General features: G+C 36.4%; 1 protein-coding gene across 1 annotated transcript in view; it reads right to left on the bottom strand.

The window, feature by feature from the left end:
- The window catches only part of lamc1 (laminin, gamma 1), a 59,337-nt gene extending 33,058 nt beyond the window's left edge, over positions 1-26,279 (bottom strand). Inside the window, 1 exon segment of the mRNA XM_058748820.1 lies at positions 25,550-26,279. Within this exon segment, the coding sequence (XP_058604803.1) occupies positions 25,550-25,919 (370 nt within the window). The 5' untranslated portion in view covers positions 25,920-26,279.
- Positions 26,280-27,188: the final 909 nt, after the last annotated feature.

Below are 27,188 nucleotides of genomic sequence, written 5' to 3'. Positions count from 1 at the left end.
CAGTTCCTCCTTAAACAAGGTGGCCAGCCTCTGATTAGAGCGAGTGTAAAGAAAACACAAAAACGAAAACAATATCTTTGTTAGGAATGCCAGTCTAATGAAGAAGAGGGACTAGTTCTCAAAGGACTTGTGCATGCTTGCTTGGCAAGGCGGAGGGCAAATGATTTAGCCTTTAAAAGTGTCAAACGCATTTATTTGTGCGGCGAAGGTAAATCCAAGTTTTATGGGGGAAATGACTAAACTGAAAAGCCTTTTTAAATGGAGAGGCCGTTGACTAGTCTCCTTTCAAAAGGAGGCGCTGCCAAGAGGCCCGGCTCTGAAAATCACATTATATTAACATGGTCAGTCTTGTTGGTATGCAACTGTCACATGGCCCCAATTAAATCCTCTTAAAACAAACACCAAATCACAACCCTGAATCACAAATGAAACACTAATGCGCAGGTCTCATTGTGTGGGGGGAGTTCTGTCCATTCACAAGTTTCAAAGGTGAGATCCAGATCTTTGCAATCAGGGATTCCATTCAGGATTGACATTCCTTGGTTGAGGAGAAAAAAAAAAAATAGGTGGAGCGCTTTGCCAAAGGCCATACTATGAATTCACACCTTTCAGCTTACCTTCAAGCCCTATTGGAGATGTTTGAGGTGATAAAGACCTACGACAATTGAGCTACAGCTCTGTTAAAACAAAAGAAAGATGCATGCATTCATTCAACGAAGCAGTAAACGGAGTCTCGGGCCCCAGGCTGACTGGCTCGCAGGGGACGACAGTAATTCACAAAGCTGTTTACAAGACGGAGTAAAACTCTGAATAAGTGGCTACGTTATCTAAACAACTCTGAAAGCTTTACTGTTGTGAGTTTACTGCTGTGTGAATGTTTTAATCGTGGCTAAATTGATTATAAGCCATACTTAAATGTCATGTGGTGGACAATTTGGTAGAGAGAGATTTACGATGCGGAAAAATAATTTGCTCTGTTTTTGGCGTTCCCCACAAGAACAAGGAATTGGATTTGAGCTACACCCTGTATGTTTGGGCCTGCCTCTTTTGGTGAGGAGAGGCGTTGGTTCAGTTCACAACAGTCCTCTGTCATTACGGAGACCAATTTCTCAATAGTTGACCATTGCACAACATTAATCTCAAATGACATTTTTCTGAAATTGTATTCATATTTTACTCAACAAAATAAATAAATTAATAATTTAAAAAGGCAGTAATAATCTCATCACTGTAAATGATTTAATCTGTACATTTTAAAATAGTTTCCAGAGAGAAAATAAGGATCTCAAATATTTACAGTATGAGATAATGCACTTTATTGTCATGTAAATACCTCAGTAAAAAGCTAATGATTGATTTTGGTGTTAAATACGACTCTGTAAAACTGACCCTGAAAGAATCCAGATTTGCTGCAAACAAAAACAAAACAAAAAAAACACACCCAGCTTTTAAAAAACAATGACAATTTCTACTTTTTATACTCAACTATTTAAACTATGACTTTCTGTTCCAGGAGAGTAGGGTGTCTGCATTCCTTCAGCACTCTTCCAAACCTCTCAAACACAGCCTGAGGTGCCCAAGAGAGAGAGACAGAGCGAGGGAGACCCTCAGGGAAGCAGCAGGATTAGGGGGTGGTGTGTCCGGAGGGAAAGCCTCAGCCCAAAGCTACAGTCCAATTAGTCTTCCTCTCATGACCTCACTGCATTCTTCCGTGGTGGGATGAACAATGATGGCTTTGACTTTTTAAACATGTGGGCATGACAGTTTTTTTCCTGTACATAATTTTTCACCATCTGCCCATCGGCCTGCTGGGAGATATGTCGAACATCTGTTAGCGTCCACACTCCCACAACACACACACCATCAGCCTGGACAGCACAAACTGTACTGAAAGTTCACACACTTCTTGAAACACATTTCACAGAGGTATAAAGAATTATTACTAATAATTAAGATGGATAACATTTTAAATGTACATATTTTGGGATACAAAAAGCCTTAATATATAATAAAACTCACATTTTGTGAGAGTGATGCATGTTCATATAAGTACAGCTGGGTTTACTCGGGTAACTGATGCTTTTTCATCATTTGCAAACTTGTCATTTGTTCCGCCCTTCACACAAATCAACCAAAAAGGCAAAGAAACCACGTTCAACATTTTTACAGGCTTTCAAGCCTTATTTCCTGGCAATGGAGGTAAACAGCTGTCTGAATTTCTCGCATCTGATTTCCAAACCGACAAATTATATGACCTCTAGTCTAATCTTGTTAAATAACCGTATTGTTTTGAGAACTCTAACATGTCGATCTATCATTTATTGCTCAATCTTCTAATTAACCAGTGAACTTTAAGTAACTTCCAAGACTTGAGAAAGACACATTAGTCACATAAAAACACGGCTTCCCAGCAACAGTCAAGCTCAATTTAACTTGCAACCCAAGTAACACAGACACCTCCCTTTCGGTTACTTTCCCACGACAGTTCATATGGAGAAAACAGTGAGAGAAGTAGATTGTGAGAATTTACATAGAAACCAATCAACAATCAGAACTGGAACTGACCATTTTATACTACTGATTTTACAGTAGGTGGGTGGAGTGAAGGAGGGTGGCATGCATTGCAAAACAGAGGAATCTGAGGAATGCGGTAGAATACATAGTCGAGCCCACAGCCCTTTATGAAATGAATCAGAGAGCGTATGATCTGATAATGCAAAAGTAAAAAAAAAAAAAAAAAAAACAATGAAAAGAAAAAAAACCCCCCAGCTCTTCTGCTTATTGGACAAGCGATTAAACCAAGACATTCACATTAGACATCAAGATGGTTAACAAACGTGAACTTTGCCACTCATCTGAAACCTGAACTTCTTATATATATATATATATATATATATATATATATATATATATATATATATATATATATATATATATATATATATATATATATATATATATATATATCTTTTGCGTTTCTACTATTGCATTTGCATGGGGTACAAACGGACATGAATGGAGTGCAAATTGTGCGTCCAATCATTATTAGTGTTCGATAGCACTTTTAAATTATTGCATTGCCTAATGAGTTTTTTTTCTGTTTCGGGAGTATCGTAAGTAGGACTTTTATTCACAGGTTCTCCCCACTGTCAACTTCATTTATATTCATGTTTATAACCATGCTCTATAGGATATGAGCACTGGGTCATCAAAAATCATATGCTGGTCGACAATCATAACACAATAAATGAGCAAAATCTCTCTGATTGGACAATTTTTTTTTTTTAAATTAGACAAAAGACTTTGCTGGCAAACACCAAAAATGTCAAAAACGAACAAAAAACAAAACAAAAAAAACAGCTCAGTATTTTTCTCTTCAAACTGCTGTAAAAGCTTATTACATATGCTGAAAATGCAACTTGTGAAATTAAACTTTCCTTGCTAGAAGTATGTACAGAATAGATGTTTCAGGCCAAAAATGTGTTTTCCAAAAATGCATAACTAAAATGCACATTAGTTCCAGAGGATTTAATAAAACTACAGGCTATTAGACAGAGCATATTAGTATTAATAATAGTACATTACACAGTCAAATAATAAGCATTTTCCATTCCAATAATGACAATATATTTTCCATAAGATCCACAAGCTGCTCAAGTTTGTGGATTTATGAGTTAAACCCTCATGAATTCCTACTGATAAGAGCCATTTAGGCCGCCCTGTATTTATAATCTATCTTCATCTAAACTTAAGCACCTATTCAGGAGCTGCTGTTTGCTCTTTACTGAGAAGCCAACAGCATTAAAGGTGTTGAGCTCTGGGAGTGTAGAGCTCTGAGGGGAGCGCGGGGACCCCTAGGGTGGCTCTCCGGCCAGGGTGGAGGAGGCAGGAAGGGGGGAGGATGGGATGTAATGATTGAGTTTAATGCCTGAGGCCCCCTGACTCGTTTCAGAGCAGACAAGACCATGGGCCACTGGTGTGAGAATCACTAATGGCCGGCGTTGACACGGAAAGGCGTGTTGGTGTGTAGCTCTGTGAACAACGAAACCAAACATCTCTTAACAGAGCATCTTCTAGAGAATGAAAGGTTAAGTCAAGAGCCAGACTACTAAATCAATAAATCTTGTCACAACTCAAGACTTTACTAAACATCAAGGTATTTCGAATCAAACAAATAATTTGATTACAGTCAAGAGATTTCCACACCAATTGGAAGTAACTAGCTTCACACTATCCCAGCCAAACAGGAAAACAAAACGAGCTATTGTGAGCTTTGACAGCGATGACCACCGACGATCACATGGGGCTACAAATGTGTGTTACAGTGTGGGAAACCAGGGCAAACACACAATAAAACAGGGTCAATAGGCCCACCCTGACTGCACAGCCTAGAAGTCAAAAGGGACAAACAAAAAACATTTGCAATACTGTTATAGATCACACATTCTAAGCTATATCCTGTTTTTTTGTGCATAGAGGTCAACCAATATGGGTCTTTCAGTGTTCGACTGCAATATTTACAGAGCTGAAGGGTGATATAAATGTAGACACACAAATATATAGGTTTGTATAAGCAGTAATCAATTTAAATAGGTGGTTCTCAGGCTAAGGAAATTGTGTACACCAAGTATAAAGTTTTGATTTACAACTCTGTTTGGCTAAATACTAATACTAAAATTAGTATATAATATATTGATTACTATTACATAATAGGTTACATAATTGTAACCTTAAAAGTTACATTACTGAAATTTTTACTGAAACTTAAAAAAAAAATTGTTTCTTGACAAGGATGTTGGCTAAGATGAAAAAAAAAAAATGAGCTGAGACAAAAAAAGATTGTGGTATTTAATATGAAAGGAATAAGTGAAAGACATAAGCGAAAGATATTACCAATGGACTTAAAAGAGAACTGTAATATTACAAATTGCATTTGCACCAACCAAAGCAGGTTTAAATAAAATTTAACTTGCATTTAAATTAATAATTTTCCAACATTTTAAAATAATGTATAAATGTTTGTTAGTTATGTTTCATTTTACCATCAATTAAAATGTTATTTTTGTCAATGAAAATTACATGCAATTATAGAGTAAAACGGACGAAAATAATAGATAAATAATTATTGACAAATTTTAAATCACATTAAGCAAATAACAATAACAAGAGTACAAATGAACCCTGTTTATCACATCTATTTATATTACACTCGTCAGATTGGAAAAACTAATCTTTAGGAAATGTCGACTTTATCGACAAGCAGCACTTTAATTAAACTCATCCTAAATCATTGCAGAGCATTAAGTAAAATTAAATTCTAAAGATGTGGTTTACTTTGAAAACTATTCTATGAAACCAAACTCTGTCATCACTGGTTCGAGGTGAAGCTTTAAGGCAAAGCTTCAAGGCACTGATGTGCTTTAAATCACACTGCAGTGCAGACGTACAGTGACACCAGTCACACATCACAGACTCCTACGAACCACATCAGACAGTGTTCTTAGACAAGTCTTTGTGGTTGACTAGTCATAACAATGGGCTTTTCTTGCGTTATAACTCCACACATGGTGGTAGCTTGCTGAGTTCTAGACAGCCTGAGAAGCTAAGTGCTAACTAGTCTGGTCTTGTTCAGTCTAGTGTTAAAAATAGTAAAAGTGTGTATGACAATCACTCTGTGAACTCATGAAATGCAATTAAAAGGTCATATGCAAATACAGCGATCAGTCAAACAACATTTCAATCAAGCATATGAGGGCAAAATGAGGAAATGCCTCTTCTCATTCTTTCAGGTCTGCACATGTATATAGAAGAGTTAATGATAAGCTCAGTAACACTTATAACTTTACATTGACAAAATCTATTCCACAGGGTGCTTTGGCTCAACACTCACTTCACTGCTCATTAACTTCAGGCCTTTAGGCATGCGGCGGCCGCGTTCCAAACCGACAAAAATCTTGAACCTTTCTAGAGGAGTTGAACTTGGGAAAAGGGAGGAGGATGTTTTAACCTATTCGAGATCATGAGTGGAAAAAGCGGACATTGTTAAACAGATGCATGTTTAAACATGGATGCAGGACATGCAACAGCTGCATAAACAGTTACTGACGTGCTGCCAAGCTGCTCATTCAGCCCTCCTCCTCAAATAACCCTCCCTGTGCCGGGGTATGTGATATTTTAAGGGCTTTCTCAAGAAGAGATGGATCACTGTCTAAGTGAAGGGTCAAAGAAATATCCCTGATATTATTTACTACATCCTTTATTTAAACTTCCGACTTCTCAGGGTTACAACATCTTCAGGGTCAATCAGCCTACTCTGAAATCTTGAAATATTTAAACCACTAGTCACAATTTAGTCACTAAACATAATTAAAGATGGGATTTGAGGGCGTTTGTCTAGTCAAACACTCGGTTTTTGATATATCAGTCCAGTTAGTATGCTAAACATTCTTATTTGATAGGTTCCCACACTTTCCGACCACAAAATTACCATGATTTTTTCACGACTTTATAGTTGTTAATGACTAGATAAAGAATTTTTATAAATATTTTATAGAGATCACACTCATAAAAAAAATCAGTGTCAAAAAAGGAGCATGACAAATCAAAACCCAAAAACATCACATTTCTCTTCTTTTATTTGGATCCACAAGACAAGCAACAAAAATGGAATCCAGATACCTTGGGAAGTCAGTTTGCAAGATGACAAGTACACATGGCTAACATACATACATACATACATACAAGTCCTTATAACATTCAACACTCAAGGATAGACAAAACATCTTCGTTTCCATATTTGCATACTCCCAATAATGGCTGAAACTGAACAAAATTTTTGCTTTCTTTTTTTGAAATCAACTTAACTGCATTCCTTTAAACTCATTCTTGTGACCTAAACTTCCAAAAACTAGAGTAATTAACTTAATTAGGGTAATATATATATACACACATACACCAACAATTTCAATTGAAGAATTATTTCAAAACTGTGCATAACTAATATAATTATGACTATACAAATTAACTTGACTAGAAATCTCCATGACTTTAAATGTAAATTAAACTGCAATTAAATAAAATGCATTAAGCTAATAGGCTAAATGTTCTTATTTTGTAGATTTCAACACATTCTGACATGAATTACTTAGATTTTCTAATGACTTTCTAGTTGTTAATGATGACTAGATAAGGAATTTTAATAAATATTTTATAGTGATCACACTCTCAATAAATGTCATCAAAAAAAAAAAAAAAAAAAAAAAGAGCATGACAACTCAAAACTATCCCTATATTTACACAAACACACTATATTATATTATATTATAATATACTCTAAAAAAAATGCTAGGTTAAATACAACCCAGTGCTGGGTAAATATTGTAAAGAACACATCAACCAACAGTTGGGTTAAATGTTAAATGTTTAACCCAACCTTCTGGGCAGTAATCCAACTGCTGGGTCTAAACAACCCAGAACTGGGTAAAATGTGGATGAACCAGCTATTGGGTTGTTTAGACCCAGCAGTTACCACTATAATGATGAGGTTAGAGAATACCTGACAAGAGGTCAGAGACCATTCCTTCATCCAGAATCACTCCATGTTGGTGCTTCTTCTCTTCAGTTCACCCACTCATTTTCTATAGGGTTCTGGTCAGAGGACTGGAATGGCCAAAGAAGAAGCTTGGTTTTGAGCTCAGTGACCCATTTTTGTGTTGTTTTTGAGGTTTGTGTTTGGATTATTGTACGGTTGGAAGATCCAAACATGGTCCATTATAAGATTTCTAACACAGTCAGTCACTTACTGATTTTTTATCTGTTGTTATTTGATAGAATCCATGATGCCATGTGTCTAAACAAGATGTCCAGGACCTCCAGCAGAAATGTAGGCCCACAACATCAAAAATACAGCAGTATATTTCATTGTACACAAGGTACTTTTTATCCCTGTGTTCACCAAACCCATCTTGTGTGTTTGCTGCTAAAAAGCTCTTTTTTTAGTTTCATCTGACCATAAAAGCCAGTGCCATTTGAAGTTCCAGTCGTGTCTGATAACTGAATATGCTGGAGTTTGTTTTTGGATGAGCGAGGAGAATTTTGTCAAACATCACACATGGTGATGTTTGACAATTTTTTTTCTGACCCCGAGACTCAACTATTTTCTGCAATTCTCCGGCTGTTGTCCTTGGAAAGTCTTTTGCCACTCAAACTCTCCTTCTCACCGTGCATTAGGACGATATAGACACACGTTCTCTTCCAGGCAGTTTCGTAACATTTTATGTTGATTAGAAATTCTTAATTATTGCCCTGATATTGGAAATGGGAATTTTCATTGCTCTAGCCCTTTTCTTAAAGCCACTTCACTAATTTGTGAAGCTCAATTATCTTTTGCTGCACATCAGAAATATATTCTTTGGTTTTTCTAATTGTGATTGATGATTAAGGAAATTTGGGCTTTGTTTTCCCTCCTATTTATATTTCTGTGAAAAAAGAAGCCATGGCTGGATAATTTCATGTTCATAATCACCCTGGAGTGCTCAAAATTGTGAATATGAATGGGAATATACTTCAGAGATATTTTACTCATAAGAATTTCTAGGGGTGCCAATAATTATGTCCAACGTGTATTAGAGAAAAACCATTTCATAATTATATTTCCTCCCATTTTAAATTGTTATTATCCAATGAAAGTTTAGATTTGTGAATTTTTAAAATAAAAGATCAAAAGTATTAACAATGCAGATTAATTTTCACAGCCTTCTTTGATCATATTTACCAAGGGTGCCGATATTTTTGACCATGACTGTATACATATATACACATACATATATTTTTTGGTTACAATTTTTTTGTGTTTAAATAAAACATTTTTTAATATTGTAATTTAATTTACATTACATTAATTTAAAATGTCAAAAGTCATGGAAATTTCTAGTAAAGTAATTTGTATAGTCAATTATTTTAGTTATGCACAGTTTTGAAAATTCTTGAAATTTAAATTGTTGTTTGAATGCAGTCTCTACAAAGTGTACATATATAATGTATAGATAGATAGATCATCCATAGACCCTGATCTGATAAAACCACAATCCCAGCCATAGCCGAACCCGTGGCTGTGGGAATGGTACAGAGTGTGCAGTTTAGGCCTGAGAGAGGCTCCTGACCTCCGGAGGCACCGTTGGAGGAAGTTCTCTGGACTGTTTGTGGGGGGGCTTGTGCGCATCTTCCTCTGTGTCTGATTTGTTGCACAGGAAATTATTAAATGCCTCAGGGAGACCTTTCTCCTAATTATAGACACAGTCTGCGTGTTTATGTGTGTGTGAATGTGACAAGATGGAAAGAGATGCATTGCGCAGGCATGCAGACGCTTGCAGTGTAATTTTACTTTGTTTAGTGTAAGGAACCGTCCTCTTATAGTAGATGTAAAGAGAGAGGGGGAAAAAAGGAGAAGCAGCCATAAATGGATAATTATGGAGAATGTGTCCAACACACCAAGTCTTTTACATACAGGAGACTGAAATTCTACACTGAAATCCTCTGGTTACTGTCACCCGTGAAGACCTTTACCGCAGCTGCTCTCGATAAGTTCCACTCAGCAGACACACATTTGTATGACCTTGAGTTTTAATGTGAGCAGGTAACCCAGTTAGCTATAGTCACGCAAACAGGATGTTTGTTTTTTGCCAAAGCATATTTTTCATTTCCTTCTCGTTTTGACATTTTGCATGTTCAACTAGGCATGAGCACTCAAATCCTTCATTACACCAATGGTTGATCTTTTTCCTAGCAAAATTCAGTAATAATTACACATGAAACGGCACTTTTTTTTCAATTTTGTGATTGCTTACATAATTTTTTTGTTTAAATACATTTTATTTAAATGTAATTTAATTTACATTTACCAATTTTAGCAATGTGCAAGAAACTGTACTGTTGCTTTGAAATAACCCAAGGAAAAGTAGATTGTTCACCCTCATTCTTCATGCTGCTTCAAATGTTTTTTGTCCATATACTGAAAGTCGTACATAGGTTTGGAACAAATATGTAGATGAATACATGAAGACAGAATTTTCAGGGCTGGGCGATATGGCCAAAATTTATATCACGATATATTTCGGTCGATACAATATATTATTATCAATATTTACAATTTAAAAAAAAAAGCCTCAAAAGAACACCCACAAAGGATGTATGCTCCCACAAACTTCTGAAAAATGTATTTTAATTATAAAAAAAATAAGATTTAAGTCTATGAAACCTCCTCCTATAAAACTATATAATATTTCAGAAATAAAAGCAGTACAAATAAATAAATAAATGTTCACCTTTTATTTGTATTTAGCCTTCATACAAAGAAATGTAAAATCATCCACAAATAAACATAAGACTCTCAGGCTTATGATACACCGCAACTTTTTTTTGAGCAATGTTGCTTGGGCACTTTCCTATTGAGAATGGGTAACAGTTCTGGTAACTGGCTGACCCTTGATGGCAACATTGCTCAAAAAGTTGCTCTGTGTATCCTCAGACTCACCTTATTAATATTAATATCTTTAACTTCAATCTATAACATAGGTTGATTATTCTTAGAGATTGAAACAAAAGTGCTTCAGCCAGAATATGAAAAGTGCTCAGAGTTGCTGCAGAAAACGGAAAAAACAAAAGAGTGAGCAACAACAAAACCATGTTGCTGGAGACGGGCTTATTGAAAATGCAAATTCATTCTCTGCCAGCAGGAGGTGCTTTTTGAGCAGCAGAAACAGCAGTACACAAAGCTGCACTGTGCTCGTAAACGCTACTTTAACAGATAAAATAAAAATGCCAGTTCCCTACAAAGACACATTCATATAAAACACTCACGCCACGTTTTGATTTTGAAACGTGCAGTGCTCATGTTTATTCACCAAAATCAAACTGTCAAAGCCTTTTGGAAAATCTATTCGTGGCCACCAAAAATAAATTAACGTATAAGCAACACTGGTAATGTATATTGAAATAACGAAAATGTCTTTAAAAATCATATCACCGTTATTGAAAAAAAAATTATATTGCGATATATTTTGATATTGAATTATTGTCTAGCCTTAACTGTAAGCAATAAGGTGTCAGACTATCAACATCGAGAGGCTCAAATATATTAAAGCTGACAAGTGTGATATTTAAAACACCAGGACCACTGTTTATTTCCAATAAGGTTCAACAATCAGCTGGCAACTTCCTGTCTGTCACCCTCAGCTGTTCCCTTAATAAAACACAGCGCAAAGAGCCATCCATCAGCAGGACCGCTGATAACAGCCATTACAGGAGCAAAAAAGATACAGCACAGATCCAAAGGGGATAGTTGCTCTTTTCAAAGGGTCCTTTTTGAGAGTGATAAGAGGAAGGAGACATCTCTCTATCTCTCTACTTTAATAGACAAAATCACCCAAAGTCACTCATTCGTTGCTCTCATCACAGCTGTAGCTGTTGGCTGAAGGGTTTTGAAGATTTATCATCAAAGATTTTCTTGGGGGGGGATCATCGCGATTGTTTAGTCTAAACCAGCATGTTTTCCATAAGAGTCAAGGGAAGTTTCAGGTTTTAACCAATCATATGACAGCATGCAGTACTGAACCCAACCCTGCATCGTTATACCACTATGACTATATAAGATGGCTGATCAAAAGTTGAATGAAGAATTTACCCCAAATGTAAACATTTTTTTAACGTTCACAAAGCTATACTGAATTCATTGTAAAGGCTCATCAACGAGCATGACTGCTGCATTTCGCCTTTGTATGTCAGAAGGATATAAATAATAGTAAAAAATATAATAATAATAATAATTATATATTATTAATAATTAATTTTAATAATTAAAACAATACAAACATAATTCTTAATTCTTAATAAATTCATAAATATTTTAATGAGTATATAATAAATATATAAATATTATATAAAACAATAAAATAAATACATAAACAAAATTCTAAATTTTGTTTAATAAACTTAACTAGGCCTACCTTAACTATTAATTAGCAGCAAATTAGGAGCTTGAGGCAACAGACATAGTTAATAGTGAGAACTGGACCTTAAAATAAAGTGTGACCTAAATTATATATAATATATAATTTATAATTGATATTGTATATATACCTGTACATAATATAAACACACCAACCAAGTGATGAATTCATAAATGAGGCCAATTTAACTGATGGCAAGAAGTTGTTTGCTGAAGCCACGATACTGAGTGTTGTGTTTTCTCCCATTCATTTTTCTATGAGTGGTCACTCTCTTCCTCCTCATACTGTCTTTGGGCTGTGTGAAGGCTCAGGAGAGTATGCTAGGCATGCTAATGAGCACAAACTTGAAAATGCTATTTGGTGCCAGGCAGAACGTCAAGCACATACTATACTAGCAAACTCTGAGGACAAAAAAAGAATGGAAGTCAGTCAGGTTAGTTCAGTCTGCTGGGACTAAATTTGGCCCTGAAAACTAACTGAAAGTAAACGGCTACAAGACAGCTGCTATGGCTAAAACTGGGAAAGGCTGCAGGAAAGCATCCAGACTCTCAGGATAGAAAATGGCTAAAAGGCAGGCAGATAACGACACGACTGATCCTACTTTCTCAAAGCATGATTGTTCCACAACATGAACAACAGTTTTTACAATCGGCTTCAGTAGACACATTCTTTTCAACTTTGCAATGTCTTGAATTGTAAATGACATCCCTCTGCAAGAGACTTCCTCTATCGCTAGCAGCAGAAAGACAGTTGAACCAAGATATTATTTGTTGACATCTGGGAGGCAGTCAACACTGTAATATATTGTTCTTACACTACATATTTTCAATGGACAATGAGGGAAAAAAAACCTTCCAGACTGAATAGTGTAATCACATTGCCAGACAGAAGAGAGGAGCTTCAGCAGACCCTGAATGTTAATTACTAACCTCTGACAGCTACAAGATCCTTAACACTACCGGTGCCTCGTCTCTGCTTATCTAAGAACAAGCTGATAGGAACCAAAGGCCAACTGCTTCTCACACCAAAACATGTCAATGAAGTGCACCATTTCTGACTTTACAAGGAAAATGTCCAGTACCGTTCAAAAGTTTGGGGACATTAATGGCTCGTTTCCACTGAGCGGTACGGTTCGTTACAGTACGGTACAGTATGCAATTATTTCCGTTTCCACTGTCAGAACTTGTGAATGGTACCAAAATAGCAAACCGTATTGTAACAATTTTTTGGTACCCTTCCGTTGGGTTATATTTGTTATATTTTTCAGTGGAAATGAGCCAGAACACTTTTATTCAACAAGGATGCATAATTGATCAAAAGTTATAATGTTACAAAAGATTTCGATTTCAAATAAATTATGTTCTTTTAATATTTAAAAACAAAACATGGTATCCTGGTTTCCACAAAAATATTAATCAGCACTCTTAAACATTGATATATTGATAAATCAACTCTTTTCAACATTGATAATAATAAGAAATGTTCCTTGAGCACCAAATCAGCATATTAGAATGATTTCTGAAGCATCATGTGACACTGAAGACTGAAGTAATGGCTGCTGAAAACTCAGCTTTATAAATTACATTTTTTAAAAATACATATAAAATAGAAAGTTATATTGAATTGAAATAATAATTCAATATATTACTGTTTTTACTTTATTTTTGACCAAATAAATTAGAGATTTCTTTAAAAAAAAAAAAAAGAAAAAAAAAAAGGGTTAACAAATCTTACAGACTGTAAACTATGTATTACTATAAAATACTGGGTAATATAATGCTGATATGTACACAACACATTCTGTGGAGTTCAAGCTGTACAGTCCACACTGTAATCTGAGATTCAAATCTACTTGGAACCTGGAAATAAACGGTTTTAGTTTTTAAAAATATTTGTTTCTGCAGAAACTCAGCATTTTATAAGGTCAAGGGGGCATGCTGTACAAAGCCCTTAAATCCGTCTTGAACCCATCCATGTAATTATGAAAAAGGAGGACTACAGAGAGCTGAACTTCATTTCCACATGACGAGTGATCGCTGATATCAACAGTATCAAAATGACTTATCGGAGCATATGGAAAACCTGGCTTTGGATTAATTTCCTCTTTTTTTCAATTACAAACAAGTATGGCTTTTCTGCAAAAGCAATTAAATCCATACTGCACGCTGCCAATACTGCTCTGTGATCTACTGGTGAAAAAAGGAGGGTGTTTTGGAATTAAACGGGGTCAGAAGTCAATGACAGGCCAGTGAGACAGGGAGTATGGGCGTAGGGGTACAAGTCAAAAGTGTCCTGAGGGCACCACATCCTGTAGTATGGCGTGTTTCAGCATGTAGACCATCTATCAGATCCAAAGGCAATGACTAAATGAAATCTCACGGGTCAAATTACGGTCAGTGACATTCCAGAGTGGACACATCCCTAACAGTAGGTAATGCATAACTAGAACATATACCTAGTTAATTTCACAACAGAAAGGATTAATAATGCACAAGAGATACAGCATCAGCGAAAGCTCAGAAACACCTGTAAAAGCATGCATAAAACATGACGTTATAAAGAAAGCAAACTTAATCAAACCTTCTGTACCAAGGTCCAAAATAAACTTTCTTGCCAATAATCAGTGAATTAGGACGATTTCCCAGCCTGTTTCTCAATAGCTATGAAATTGTATTTTGCATATTTTTAAATCTATAAAATAAAAATATCTCCAAACATAATAAAAAAAGAAAGATTTGTATAAAAACTGATCATTTATGTATAAAATTAAAGCTATATTTTTATTTATTATACATATTTTTGACAAACAGCGCAGGTCATGGTGACTGTCAAAAAAACTGTTCAGACAGATCAGATTATGTTTCTCACGTTTTGTTTTGGTGGCATAATTAAAGGAATATTTGACAAATTCACAAAATCTTTAAGAAAGATTATTGTGATGCTTACTTTGGAAGGCAGTTTCGCTCTTAGATTTGAATTGCTCATCAATTACATTAATGAAGGTCAGATTGGCATTCTTACAATTTGATCATATATTATGAAGATAGAGTAAAACTGGAGTCAGCCGCCAGTCATATTATTAGTTTATAATCCTGCTTGCTGTAATTCAAAAACTTTCCAGCTTCTCGCGCTTCCCCTCCCTCAGGGACAACAGTGAAAGATGGACACAACGCCCTGGTGACATCCATTGATGCCGAAGAAACGGTGCTCTAATTTGCTGAAACGGAGCACTTTGCCACCTGCCCCCCCACCTTCAAGCCGCTCCCGGCCCTTCAATTTACTCCCAACGGCAGGAATGTTAAGTTTCAACTTCAAAGTAAACAGTGATGAATGGACTACAAACACAGGTCGTGGTTAAGCTTTTAGAGTGTAAATTTGGTGTTTAACATCTCATCCAGATGAAGACTTCTCTAAGACGGGGCAATGAAGTTGAGAGTAAGTTCTAATTAAGAATATTCAGTTTGAAAAAGAAAGCCAGGAAGAGAAGAAAGAGGGGATGGAGGGAAGTGAGAGAGAAAAAACAAGCAGACTGAAAGGTGGGGGGTGTATGAACAGACAAGTAGGAATAACCAAACAAAAAGACTAATCCAGTTACTGGATAACCCTTCCCCCATGTAAAGAAAAGAAGACAAAGGGGTTTTGTGAAGTAGAACTTGAAGAGGGTGGGCTAGAGATAGAGGGGGAGCACTGGCCCATGCCTCAGATCTAAAGATAGGACCCTGACATCCACTCACACGCACACACGGCTGAGGCTTCTCCGGTGGGACGGTGCTTCATTCAAGAGGCTTAAGCAGAGAGCAGCTATTCAAGACATTCCTTAAGCGGCTATACCTTTTTACTTTAATAAGCTCCTTGGTGGTGTTGCCTTCATCCTTACTGCCCTCAAATTCGCTGAGGACAAGTCTGAGCAGTTTTATGATTGTGGAAGAAACTAATGTACAAAGAGAGAGAGTTCAGTGGTTGTTTTAAGATAAAAATAATCTTTGATATTCAGGCAGTCATAGATAAAGGAGGAAAATGAGGTAAATCGGCTTTCAAGATTCTGCGATTATGCACAACAAACATTTCCAGACAGACAACGAGGAACTGGACTGAATGCGTGTATGCGCATAATACACATAAATCAGCTCTAAATGTTGTTATGCATGTAAACAAGAGGGCAGATACTTACCTGATAATTTTGTGCTGTCAAACGATTAATCTCGATTAACTGCATCCAAAATAAAAGTTTTCGTTTACATAGTGTGTGTGTACTGTGTATATTTATTATGTATATATAAATACACACGCATGCATGGACGTATATATTTAAGAAAAATGTGTTATATTATGTAAACAAATTTTTTTATTTTGGATGCGATTAATCCTTTGACAGCACTAATATAATTAAAATATAAATAATTATAAAATATAATACTATATATAGTAAAATAATATTAAAAATAATATATGATCTACCAAGAAATAATGTATTTACTTACCCTGAAATTAACTTCATAGAATAAAATCAAGTCCATTTCACATAGCAATAGTTGCGAGTGATCATTTTTTCTTGGAAAGTTGAGTTTAGGGTTTAAAAATCACAAATGAAAATGAAGCAGAATAATGTGATGTATCTTTCAAAGATAATGCACAGACCATTATTCATTTACATCTCTCTCGAGTTTGTAGCACTTATTACCACATCAGCCCTGCAAACTAGCATTCTGGCCAATTATCCAACACAAAGGCAGGAGGAATGTCACAACAGAGTGCAGAATTTGCTTTGTTATTCCTCAGAAGGAGATCGTGTTTGGACAGGGGAGACAAAAGGAAGTGACTGCTGAGACGGCTCAACGTTTTTTCTGGGTGCCGGAAACCATACTGACCTTTGGTCAACAGAGTGTGTGTGTGAGATCTTTACAAGACCTGCTTTAAAAAACAAGGTCAGAAATCCTTTAAAAATGGGTTGTATTTTAATCAAATATGCTAAGACAAGGGGGTCACCTTTACCGATAAAGCAGCTTTTAACATTTAGGGCTGTGTAAACAAAAGCTAAATGAAGTTGAATGTGATGTGACATATTACTGATTCATGGGTTGGAATCAGAGGCCTTTCCTTAAACAGGAGACGAGCCAGGCTCCAGACACCTGTCTGACTCTATAATGTGACTTGTTTTCTGTCGTAACCTATTTCTGGATGCATAAAACTTACTTTGACATAAGTGTTGCTAAACAAAAATATATTTTGATGAATGAGTTTTATGCAAGGTTGGCATGACAAATAATCTAAAAGGAATGTGTGAAGGAACTGTCTAAAATCTGACTCATGCAATGAACTGTAGGGTCATGAAATCCAGCCTGTGTTGAAGGAGAAAAAAACTGGTAAGAAAAATAAACATTTCATAGCTTATACATTATCTCACTGTGAAGAATAAATGAAAACTATCTCTGACAGTATAGAACTGATCAAAAAAGCCAAATAGTTAAAGGAGTAAAAAAATAAACTGTCACGGTTTGACAAATGTTTTTTTTTCTCTTATTGAATAATCTGTCAGAAGATCATTTGTTTAATATTCTGTCAAAAATAGTTGAGTATATTTTCCAGGCACTTCAGAAAAACATAACACAGGAAACCATAGGATCCAAGGTACGACGGACTAAAACAACTATTTGCCCAGCCACAAGAGGAAAAAAAGCATTAGGGTGTTGTTTCAAGAACATGATATTTCCCCAAAAACAAGATGCTAATGGAAGCCAGATTTAAAAATGGAGAGTTTGTCATTTGTAAACACTGTGAATCTCCTACCATATTAATATTGCATTGAACCTTTAGCCAATTTTAACATCAGCTCTGCGTGAATGCATTTACTGAAGTATTGAAGAATGGCTTGGGAATTAACTTTGCATTAATTAGGCACTTATGAAAGTATGCAAAATGTAGACTATTGTATCAACATGCCCAAGTCAAAAATACACATTAGGCAATACCACACATGATTTAAATTAAAGAAAGATAAAAACAAACAAAGATAAAAATCATATCTAGATGTGTACTGGCAGGCACAATCTTACACTGATTACAATTGGGGAAAAAAAACAGAAGTCAGTCAACAAGCTAACATCCCAGTTGGTTGACTGGGTTGTGCTTTTGCACACCTAGATTTTTGCCATTTACCCCAATTTCACTTTACCTGTGATATTCATGCTTGCATTCTGATGTAAAAACTGGAGTAATCAGGTATATCAAATCTCACATTGTTATGCGTGTCAAACACACTCAACTTTTCCTGAACATTTATATATGATACATTATTGTAGCATGCAAAGGAAAAGGTTTGTCTCTAAACCCAGGAAGCGAGGTTGTTCACTCTCCGATTGTAAACCTCATATTTTACTCTACTTTCAAATCATGCTTCACTGTAAAAGCATGTGCCATCACCGATGCCTGAGGGAGGGTATTTTCATAAAGTATGAACCAGCTGTGTAGCGTACACTGCTAGCTCTTTTAACCATCCGCTCCGAGAGAGCGTGATGTGCTGTAAGAAATAATGAGGAATAATAAATACACTGAGTTTTTCCCATTGTGTTGGGACAACACTCCTGTTCCCATCTGGCTTGTGAAGCTCTGTTTATGTGTGAAAACAGCTGTATTTGGCAACTGACAATCTGCAAGGAAGCCGAGAGATCGGATTCACACTTCAGTACTTGGATGCAACACTTTGAAGCTTCAGAAGAACTCTTTGTTGGAAAATAACAGAGAAGGGCCTGACATTGGATATGTTTTGAAAAGCATGTTTAAAGTTGAGGTGTCAGTAAACTAAAAAAAGCTGCTTTATGACCTTCTGTGTAAATTTTAAAGTTGAATAGTGTCTGAACTTGAATGATTGATTTAAAAGTGACTTATAAATGATTTTAAAATACAGTGATGTGCAAAATTCCACCCAATGGCAGAATTGTGTTTATATGGCTTATTTTAAAGCCTGATTTAAAACAAATAGGCTGCTAGGACAAGCATATTTACCAGGACTGTCAAGCTAAATGCTAGATGAACTGGTTGACCTATATATCACATATCAGGGTCATATCAGAGCACCGATATTATTTTGTTTTTGCAACTCTGCAACAGGTTGCAATGCTGGCATCAGCTTAAAGGCCATTAGCTGCACAGCTTGTGCTTATGGGAGTCTTTTCCTGCTTCTGATACCATTCTGTAAATGACAGATTTGGAAAATAACCATCACACATTCTTATTCCACTCAGTTTGAGCCATCACATTCACAGCATGAGCAACATTTCCCTTACAAGTCCAGACTCCAGATCAAACGAAGGAGCAAAACAATGGGGAATAACAGTGTATGATTGATTTTGACAATATAGTGTTGGCAGAAAGGAAAAAGTTTTCTGTAAACATATGCCATCATAAAATTGGAGGTTAATGCATGTTGTCACCAGTGAAGCCTTTAATAGGGTATCCAGTTCGTACCTTGCCCGCCTACATGCCCAATCAAAGACATTTGAGAAGAGCCAAATCCAAAGATGAACGCTGCTTACAGGTGGAGCTGAGGGCACTGAGTGCACTAAGCCTTAAGGTATTGAAAGACCAAGGACGAATAATGTACATCCAGTGTGTGGGTAAAAAGGTGAGAACAAAGTTCAGGGAGGCCAACTGTGGAAAACTTTCAATTATTCCTTGAACACACACATCAAAGCAACAATACTAGTAATTACCAAGTTGTTAAGCTCTGTATGGGACAAACAAAAAGTCATACACAAGTTTTTCATTGGCATGCAAAATATATTGGCACCATATCGTTTATTGGCTGATATTACTGATTTATTGGTATTAGTAATTTGTTTGGTACTGTTTGATATTGAATAGTTGTTCATGCTCACTTTCACTGTTTTTACATTTACAATACTTTTGCCATCCTCTAGCATTCACTTAAAAGCTAGAAGACTTTAATAACACCGTTAAATGTGAAATTTAGCAAATCTCAAAATTAATATAACTTTCATACTGAACAATCTAATGATGTGATACCTAAATTCACTTTAATAGTTTATTTTTATTTTTTTTATAGTTTTTAAATTTAGACGAACTAGCACAGAATTTTAATATCAGCCATTACAACATTTTCCAGTTACAATGCATCTTTTAAATTGCACATTGAAATGGTAAAAAGCATGCAAATGAAAAATCAATTTATTTTCATAATTTATTTTAATTTAATTTTCAGCACCAATGAAGATTTATGAAAATAAGTGCAGTGATCTAAAATCATTGTGGGGACTCCCAATATCTCTAATTTACAGAATTCAGAAACATATTCTCAAATACTTTGAAGGATGTTCCTTAAACATTTGGGAAATTCTCTATAAAAAATATGTATATATAAAAAAATAAATAAAAATACAAGCAAAAATGAGAAATATTTAAGGGCTATTCTTATTCTTAAGCACGCAACTCAGAAAGAAAAGCAGCACAGTGGCATGTCGAAATCATCACCCATCACACAGACAGGCTCATGTATGCCAAACTAGCGTTAAATCTCTAGAGCTTAACTTTTAACGGGGTCCAGTCATTTGTTACGAGCACTAATCAGTGATGGCAAGAGCAGCAAACGGTGGCCCCCGAGGGCTCATTCCACTATTTCACAGTCAAACGGGCCCACAGGACAACGCTCTCCTAAATGACACCATAACCACAGCCAAATCCAAGTCTGACGGCTTCTATGGCTGGCACCACAGACCCAGTGTGGGCTCTTTCATTACACGTTTGCACAATCTGGAAAGGACTAGTGGCTCACAATGGCTTTATCACCAGGAAATGAGGGAGATTCTGCACTTTGTCCACCCTGGGTGGTCCGAAGCTCAAATCTTGCCCCTGGCTGTACAATTAGAGCCATCAAATATCCAAGTCATTGCTTTCTAAGAGTGGTGGCATTGCAAATGTGTGGAAACAACAAATTAGCTTGGATTACGTTTACTATAGTGATGCAATTCCAAACAAATTCAATATCAACTGCCAATTTTCGCCTCACAGGACAAAAGTAGCAACGGGCCAGATGACAACTGGAGTAAAACAAAATCGTGCAGTTACATGAACAGCTAGACTACAAAGCTTTCATAAATACAAGTTTCCCACACTGAGATCATACTTTCCAGAGAGTAACAATAGGTTCGAACCAGATAGCAAGCTCTTTTTTCCAACCCCCTACACTCAGATTGGTATAATTTGTACCATCTGGTCCCCCTTCAGAAATGACAAGTTCTTTGATGGAGTTTGGGGGGAAAAAAAAGCGCCTCTGAGGGATGAGAGACGCGGACCCCAGAGCCCAGGAAACATTCGGCTGTTCAGTTTCCCACACTGCGACCACTCATCGTCTCCTCTCTTATGAGAAATAAAGAGAGAGAGAGGTTGAGACAGGAAAGAGACAAAGAGAGGAGGAAAACAAGAACTGAAAGCAACTTCTTCTCTCAAGAATTTGGCTCTCGTCAAGTAAACCAAGGTCAAACTTCTTAACATACAGTAAATGCCCATTAGCTCCAAGTAAAACAAGCTTCTTCCTGACACATAAATAACCGTCTGTACAAATCTTAAAGGAAGACCGTATTAAAAAGGCCACATTGTATTCTGGATAGTGTGCGCCAGAATTTTCCCAGATTTAAACAATTAGGAGGCAGATGTTCGACCAGGCCTGTTCCATGAAAACAGAGGTGAAAACAAGGAGAGCTCCTGATAAACGCACAAGGACAGCATATGACTTCAGCGGCGTTACAAACTCAAAACAGGAGAAAAATGAGCTCTTTCATTTGAATAGTTTAGCATTCAAGTATGAAATTGAAGATGAGACAAGGCATCGAAAACAATATGATGCAGAGTAAAATGCAAGGCACGGATTGACAGTTAGCAGAAAACACTGCAGATTTCATCTTTCTATCAGTGAGGGAGGAAGCAGGGCACGATAAGGGCCATTCACAAGCTCAAGTTAATGAATCACTCACTGCTGCAGTTTATCAGATGAACGGGAATTCTCACCCTCCACAAATGCTCCCTAGAGAGTTCTGGAGAAAAACTTTATCTCAAATGCACTTTGCCAATTTAAGAAGTTGGAAGTAACAGACTAGTAGAATTAAGAGCTTTTTTGTGGTGTTCTTCAATCAAAGCCGCAAAAAATATACACAAAAAAACATTTCACAGCTATAATTCCACAAATTCTATAGAAAATCCCAATGCACTGACTGACGACAGTCGCATTTAAAGAAAGACATCTGTTAATCTACTTAAATATCTACAGAGCATTTATTGTGCATTTTGAATGAGTTAAAAGTATTCAACAACAAAAAAAAAATCTTGAACTTACTTGTGAGTTAGCTGTTTGAATCACTCACTCTTTAAGTGAATCATTCAGATCCAATACTGAGGTCACAAATCGACTCTCGAGTCATTTTCGAAACAAACAAGGAATGTTTAATGTAAGGTAAGGTGTGCCAAATTAGACCTTTGTGAGGGAACTGCAGGGGATTCATCAGTTGATGAAAAGCTATTGAAGTCATAAAGATGTTTTTTTTCTTTCTTCGTATTGTGCATATGAGGGTGGGAACTTGGTTCTATCCACTAGTTATTGTTTGAATGCAGGCAGATCTGAATTCAAACTTGCAGTCGATTATATTAAAGTTAATTGCAGAATCTGGCATATGACACCAGAGAGAAGTCTAGTCTAAAAATTACGATGTTGCATATGCAAGGATGAATTGTATGGAATAAAATTATTAACATGCATTTAGGAAAAAAAGGAGGGGGAATGAACAATTAATTTTCATTCCATGCAGACTTGAATTCATAGAAAAAAAAAAAAAAAAACTTTTATAACAAAGACAGTAAAACATTATATACTTTACAAGGGTGTACAAGTAAATATTCCATGGCTGACTAAAAAAAGTCCTTGTTTTAGGCCCCAAGTATAACATCAATGGCTAAGACTATACTGGAAAAACAACCTCCTAACTACAGAAATATAAATTGGCACTTCTAGCTGGGTATGACACAGCAGCTAAATTTGTGTCTGCAATCCCTCTGGGCTGTGTCTGACAAGTAAGACCAATTTAAAACATGCAGCATCAACAATTTTCCATTAACCTGACCATTCTTTAAAACACCACATTATATCTATTTGCCTGTACAAGTTCAGATGCATATGTCTGCAAGTCTTCTTTAGCCGGTGTCTGGATGATGATTCACATTTCTCAGTCTCACTAAATTCTTGAAGCGTGACAGGCCAGCCAGAACTGGTTAATAAAGAACGAGTGTGGGACATACAGAAATGTTCAATAGTAAATCTACCCTCCTCATCTCTCCTCGCCCCTCTCCCCTGAATCTGCTAGGCCAGGCCAAATCTCCACACTCTCCCAGGACTCAGCAGTGTCAAGTTAAGACATGCCTGCTTCCGCCTCGACCATCCCAACGAAGGCAGAATAAACATGAAAGCCATCAAAGGCAGAGTACATAAAATAAAAGCTTATGGCTGGGACCCAGACTACTTGTGGGTTCCCACCTACGGAGCCACTTTGGAAAAAATAAATAAATAAAATCACGGAAGAATAAAACAAACAAGTAACTCAACAATTGTGAATCTTCTCAGAGATTTTGGCTTCAGTTCTCAGTGTCCACTTCAACCCATCAAAACCATTTATTTTTGAGCAAATTTTTAAGTGCTGCACTGTTTGGGAAAAATGGTCAAAATGCATGTTAAAATGTTATAAATATATAATTTACATTTATTTATCAATATTTTGTTCTTTAGAAGACTATGATAAAAGCACATTTAATCAAATAAATGTAAAATAAAAATGTCTCTCAACAAATTAGTCAATTTCATTACTTGAGTCAAGATGAAAAGCATCAAATATTATATGGCTGTCAGTTTCACACTGTTTTAATGACACAATTCAAATGCAAAATGCCTAAATCAACAAGAAGAGCTGAAGTGAATTAGAAGAAAAGGTGTCTGACTGAAAAGGCCCGTTGTAGACCATGTGCTAACAAATGGCTGCTAATTAGCCAAGTGTATGATAGGAACATTAAAAGCCAAATCACTTCCTCTTCCATCATCTAAATGCAAATGTCTTATTGACACCCTGATTACAGCTCATTAGACATGCTTATTACTTGCATTTGGGTATATGCCAACTGATATAGCTGCATCTACTTGGGAACGAGAAGCTACAGAGGTCACGGCTTGCTGGGACTCTACTAATTGGTTACGTTACTGCTCTTTTCCCACAGGCAGAGGAACCTCCTCCTGCAACCCAATCGTTCTGCTTATGCTGGAAGAAATTCAATGATTTGCATAATGTGCACAACTTCACTGCCTAGTAGAGAGGTCACTCCATGCCAGATCTAACAGAGGGTCTATATTATTGTCTAAAACAGTGATTTTGAACCCAGAGTATGTATCTTGCATGATCTTCTTAGGTAAGGTTTCTCCATGATGGCCCCCAGAATTGAAGAACAGTAAAGTTTGAGCTGTATTTAAAAGGTAATGATTCTTGCTAAATGACATCTAGTATATGATAACAACAAAATACAACAAAATGTTAAACCATGATGATTAGAAACATACAGATTTATTATTGCCTAAAGCTATGAAATATGAGTGATGACTGAGTGATCACTATTAGTAATACACTGCAGAAAACTAGAATTGCCAGATGCTTTACATCTGAGCAGATTGAAAAGTGGACCGACCATACGATCTTAGAAGTTATAAGTACATATTTAGTGGATACTATTATTTATTTATGAAACACTAGCATGTATTGTCTCACTACAACTGCCTATGCTAACAGTTTACAATAAGCCTCATTTGTGCATTAAATATAACGCATTAAATAATCTAATAATAAGCAATGTATTTTTACAGCATTAATTACATCTTGATTGAAAAGGTTATTAGTGCATTTTGCAATTAACATTTATTAAATGCTGTAGAAGAACTGTTCATGTTACCTAATAAGATATTATTGTAAAATGTTACCTTGCTTTTTTCAACTTTTCATACACATTGACTAGTCAGAATGGCTACTTAATAGTTTACTTTCTAATAAGATGAATAACACAATCTAACAAATGGAATGGTTACTAGCAACTATGCAAAAAGTAACTAAGAAATACATAGGGAATAGTAACTAGTGGAATGATGGAATTGGTGTTAACAGCAACTGGTTGCTAGTCAAAAGTGAATAGTTAATATCTGAATCACAGATCTCTATAGATTTCAATAAAAAGTGCAATTTGTTACCAGTAACAATGAAATAGTTACTTGTCACCAAGTAGAAAATCAATAAGTTATAGTTTGCAACGAATACATACTGGTGGTGACTAATTTTAATGACTAGTATCTACTGAACAGCTACTAAAGAAACTGAGATGCTAACTTTAACTTTAAAGAACACATGCTAAATCGACTTGTCATAACCCTGGCACAACTTTTATTCACAGCGCTGGAAACCAAGCAAGATTTTTGTGACTCTGATACGAGAACACAAGAGAAAGCAGCTTACCCAGGTGAAGGGTCAGGTTGATGGTGTTTGGGTACTGGATGCCCGCTAACATGGTCTGACTTTGCCACCAGGTGGTATCCGCTTGGTTGTTGTAATCGGTGAGATAAGCAGCGCCGTGGTGGTGTCTGGGGTCTCCGGAGTCGCAAATGTGGCATGATTTTGTGACTCCCGTTACCCCGGTCTGTACACAGTATTCTTCAGGCGGCGAGCCGCAAGTGTTGGTGGCCACTACGGTTACATTGAAAGCGGCGTTAACAAACTCTGGCATGCAGCGCTGAGGCCGATTGGACTCGTCTATACATTCATCCATCGCTCCATGACTGCACGCTGCCCACAAAGTCCATAATAACAAACAGCTAAAAAACGACATTGTGTCCTTTTGTTTATGCGACCTCAAGTAGCTACCGTCACTGTCTTGATCCCTTAAATCCTCGCAGTCTTTAAAAAGTTTGCGGTAACTCGCCAGCTACCGAGTTTGTGGTTTTATAAATAAACTCATGCGGAAAATGGTGGTAATCGCTTCACCTCCAAAAAGCGATAGTTGTGGCTTAATCTCCTCGCGAATTCTCTCTTGCAAACCTTCACTTTATTACTGCTTTGTAACCACCGCCATGGAAAAAAAAGTTTTGGAGAAAAGGAACTATATCCGACTACACCCTGGCAGCTAGTGCGCAAGTCAAAGTACTTCCAAAAAAAAAATCCCTACGTCTACTTCCGCCTGAAGGATGCTTTGATGGACCGCCGACCCGCTAAACAAGGCAAGTCCAAATGGACAGGGAGGCATGAGTGGGCGTGGCGAAATGGGTGTGGGCGTGGCTTTGCGCTTTCCCAATTGGTCAGTTTCCCAGTCAACTCCAGGAGTGGGTGGGGCCAGGATTTCATACCTCACAGATTCTCAACGGAGCGATGAACTGACCACTAACTAACTATCCGTAAATAGATAAACAAATATGTGTGTTAAACCATGGGTTGATTCACCAACAGAAAAAAACATCTCTTTCAAATAGCCTGTCCATACGGGGGCAGGCAGTTAAGTAGCCTACTTAAAGTTTTATTCATTTAAAATCTTTTATTTCTCTTTTATACTGCGGGATCTTCAAAGAGACATACTTTCTGGATGAATCCCTCGTGCTATGAATAACTAGGGGATGATAGCTGTTGCTTGCTGTGAGCAGTGGGGTCAAAGAGCAAGGTTATATATACCTACTCTACCAGGCAAGGGTGTATCCGAAAACTTTATATAGCTTGTTTTAGCTATGTTTTGTGGGCTGTTTATTAATATTTTACCAGCTTCGTTTCTAAGACGTATAGAGAATCATCTAAAAGTTCACCCCACACTCACTCTATCCATTTTTAGATAAATCCTTTGGCACACACTTCAGCTAAAATTGTCATATTTTCAGCTGTGCGTATTAGGCCTATATCTTACATCAAAATCAACTTTAAATTTTTTATGCAGCTAGAATATTCAAAGTCTTCATAGTACTAACTAACTAGTAATAACAAATAAATAACCACAGTTAGGATTGCAATTCTGGTCATTTTTTTTTTTTTAAATATATTATATAATACCTCAAAATCTACTATGTCCCCCCCCCAAAAAAAATAAAAAAAAATAAAAATAAAATCCTACCCACTG

This window comes from Onychostoma macrolepis, chromosome 02 (genome assembly GCF_012432095.1).
Source record: "Onychostoma macrolepis isolate SWU-2019 chromosome 02, ASM1243209v1, whole genome shotgun sequence".
NCBI classification, from domain to species: domain Eukaryota; kingdom Metazoa; phylum Chordata; class Actinopteri; order Cypriniformes; family Cyprinidae; genus Onychostoma; species Onychostoma macrolepis.
Note: the sequence above shows the minus strand (reverse complement) of the source record. Positions and strands in the feature narration are given on the sequence as shown.